Source organism: Octopus bimaculoides, chromosome 9 (assembly GCF_001194135.2).
Source record: "Octopus bimaculoides isolate UCB-OBI-ISO-001 chromosome 9, ASM119413v2, whole genome shotgun sequence".
Taxonomy (NCBI): domain Eukaryota; kingdom Metazoa; phylum Mollusca; class Cephalopoda; order Octopoda; family Octopodidae; genus Octopus; species Octopus bimaculoides.
In genome coordinates this window covers 71,544,905-71,548,078 of record NC_068989.1, presented here as the reverse complement: position 1 = coordinate 71,548,078, position 3,174 = coordinate 71,544,905, and the positions used below count along the sequence as shown (strand labels likewise).

Genomic DNA, 3,174 nt, shown 5'->3' with positions numbered 1-3,174 from the left:
TTCTAGGATATCGTCACTGAAAGTGCTTCATTCGATTTAGTTGCTTTTATTCCATTGTTGAGAGAACGTATTTATACAACAAATACATTCGCCCGCCAGTTTGTCGTGTCATGGGTAAGTAAGATATATATATATTTTCAAAATTTATTGAAACGAAGTTGGTGTATTTCAATTAAAGGGCTAATTACAGAAAATACATAATGAAATAATAACAAGAGTACTCAGAGAGCGCAAACCTCTACCAAGGCAACAGCAATGTCCTCGCAACGATTAGCCGGAGATGATTTTTAAAATGAGAATATCTGAAATAAACTGGACTTCTCTCACAAACGAGAATACTAAAAATGAAGCCAATTGCTGTCAAAAATTAAGTAAAAGAAAAAAACGGAAAAATAATCCAGAATCCTTGTCCGGTACTGGATTAATCCCAAAATCTAATCAGTTTGTGCCAGTCAAGAGGCCAAACATCCCTAAAAGTTTCATCTGAATCCATCCAGCTGTTCTTGAGATATCTTGTCCACGAACAAACAAACAAATAAGCATGACTGAAAACAATACATCCGCCTTCTCTAAAGTGGAAGTAATAATTATTAAATAAGAACTGTTTATTTGTCAACCCTAATCTTAACCTGAAAATGTCAGAATTTGGTTCTGATCCATTTTCAATTCATAGTCAAGGGAGGTAACTCTATTTTTTAGCAATGCAGGTGTAGATTTTCAGGTCCAACATTTTTGCATCTGTAACCTAGCATAAAATTGCACTCTTAAGATTTTCTCCCTTGAGTTAATATCATGAACTATGAAAAATGAATACGTACGGAGACATCCACTCATACTCTTTACTCTTTTACTTGTTTCAGTCATTTGACTGTGGCCATGCTGGAGTACTGCCTTTAGTCGAGCAAATCGACCCCAGAACTTATTCTTTGTAAGCCTAGTACTTATTCTATCGGTCCTTTTTGCTGAAGCGCTGAATTACAGGGATGTAAACACACCAGCATCGGTTGACAAGTGATGTTGGGGGGACAAACACAGACACACTAACATATACACACACACACACATATATATATATATATATATATATATATATATATATATATATATATATGACAGGCTTCTTTCACAGTTTCTGTCTACCAAATCCACTCATAAGGCTTTTGTCGGCCCGAGGCTATAGCAGAAGACACTTGCCCAAGGTGCCACGCAGTGGGACTGAACCTGGAACCATGTGGTTCGTAAGCATGCTACTTACCACACAGCCACTCCTACGCCTAGTTTATTTTATTTATAAGAACTCTCATCTTTTAGAAGCTATAGTTATTGTTGTTAGCAGCAACAATAAAGAGGTAATCTAGATTATAAAACTCGTTACTTTATCATACTTTATCATCCATTCTCTTTCAGCCAGAACATCATGGTTTAAATCTTGATAATTTAATACCTCTACGACCCACGGACATGTTTCTATGACTTTCAGAAACATATTTTTGTGCTCATGGAAGCATGGAAGAAATTATTAACATCAGTTCTTAACTAAAGGATGCATTTAAGAGTTGTGAACTGCTTCCTTCAAAAATTCCATTCTTCCTGAAGTTTGTCAAAATTAATTGTGATGTGCCTCTGCACCCTTTTGTGTCTTCATGTGGTGCCATGTAAAAGTGCCTGTGTGGGGCTGCATAAAAGTGTCCATGTGGTGTCACGTAAAAGTGCCCATGTAGTGGCATGCAAAAGTGCCCATATGGAGCCATGTAAAAGTACCCATGTGGGGCTGCATAAAAGTTCCCATGTGGTGTCACATAAAAGTGCCACGTAAAAGTGTCCATGTAGTTCCATGTAAAAGTGCCCATGTGGGGCCACATAAAAGCACCCATGTGGGGCTGCATAAAAGTGCTCATGTGGTGTCACGTAAAAGTGCCCATGTAGTTCCATGTAAAAGTGTCCATGTGGGACCACATAAAAGTACCCATGTGGGGTTGCATAAAAGTGCCCATGTGGGGCCACATAAAAGCATCCATGTGGGGCTGCATAAAAGTGCTCATGTTGTGTCACGTAAAAGTGTCCATGTAGTACCATGCAAAAGTACCCATGTGGGGCTGCATAAAGTTCCCATGTGGTGTCACATAAAAGTACCCATGTGGTACCATGAAAAAGTGACCATGTAGTGCCACATAAGAGTTTCCATGTGGGGCCTTGTAAAAGTACCCATGTGGGGCTGCATAAAAGTGCTCATGTGGTGTCATGTAAAAGTGCCTATGTTGTGCCATGTAAAAGCACTCATGTGGTGCCATGTAAAAGTTTCCATGCAATACCACATAAAAGTGCCCATGTAGTGCCATGTAAAAGCAACTAGCACACTTTGTAAAATGGTTGGGGTTAGGAAGGTCATCCAGCTGTAGAAAACATGCAAAATCAGACGAGTTTGGTGCAGCTCCCCAGCTAGCCAGCTCTGGTCACACCGTCCAACCCATGCCAGCATAAACAATGGATGTTAAATCTTGATAATAATTCAATGTATTGGAGGGTCATGTCTGCCTCTAATGTTTCCCTTTTTTTATATGGTTTCTATGGCTTGATGCCCTTCCTAACACCAACCATTTTACAGAGTGTACTGGGTGCATTTTCTGCAGCACCTGCACAAAAGAAGTTGTTTTACCATCTGCAAATCTAATGTTGTTGTTGCTCTTTAGATTGATTATCTAACAGTTAGTGTGTGTTGGGTGCTTTTAGTGGCACCAGCACTGTTGGGGTGGCCCTGTAGTTTACAAAGCAGTGTGATAAAATAAATATTTGTTAGTATTTACTTAGTTGATTATATTGTGTACACTTGATTCTCTGAAGAAAAAACCCCCAGAATTTTTTGTATATGTAAACAGTAAGTATTTTCTCATTACACAGAAAGAATTTAAACAAAATGTTAAAGAATTCGATATTTTTTACTCTTTTACTTGTTTCAGTCTTTTGACTGTGGCCATGCTGGAGTACCGCCTTTAGTCGAGCAAATCGACCCCAGGACTTATTCTTTTGGAAGCCTAGTACTTATTCTATCGGTCTCTTTTGCTGAACCGCTAAGTTACAGGGACGTAAACACACCAGCATTGGTTGTCAAGCGATGTTAGGAGGACAAACACAGACACACAAACACATACACACATACACACATACATATATATA

The 3,174-nt window shown here is 38.8% G+C and overlaps 1 protein-coding gene across 1 annotated transcript in view; it reads left to right on the top strand.

Annotated features, from left to right (window-relative positions):
* LOC106869092 (protein VAC14 homolog) overlaps positions 1–3,174 on the top strand; it is a 64,272-nt gene that overhangs the window by 18,708 nt on the left and 42,390 nt on the right. The window contains exon 5 of the mRNA XM_052970924.1: positions 7–179. Within this exon, the coding sequence (XP_052826884.1) occupies positions 7–179 (173 nt within the window). The remainder of the gene's footprint in view (positions 1–6; positions 180–3,174) is intronic.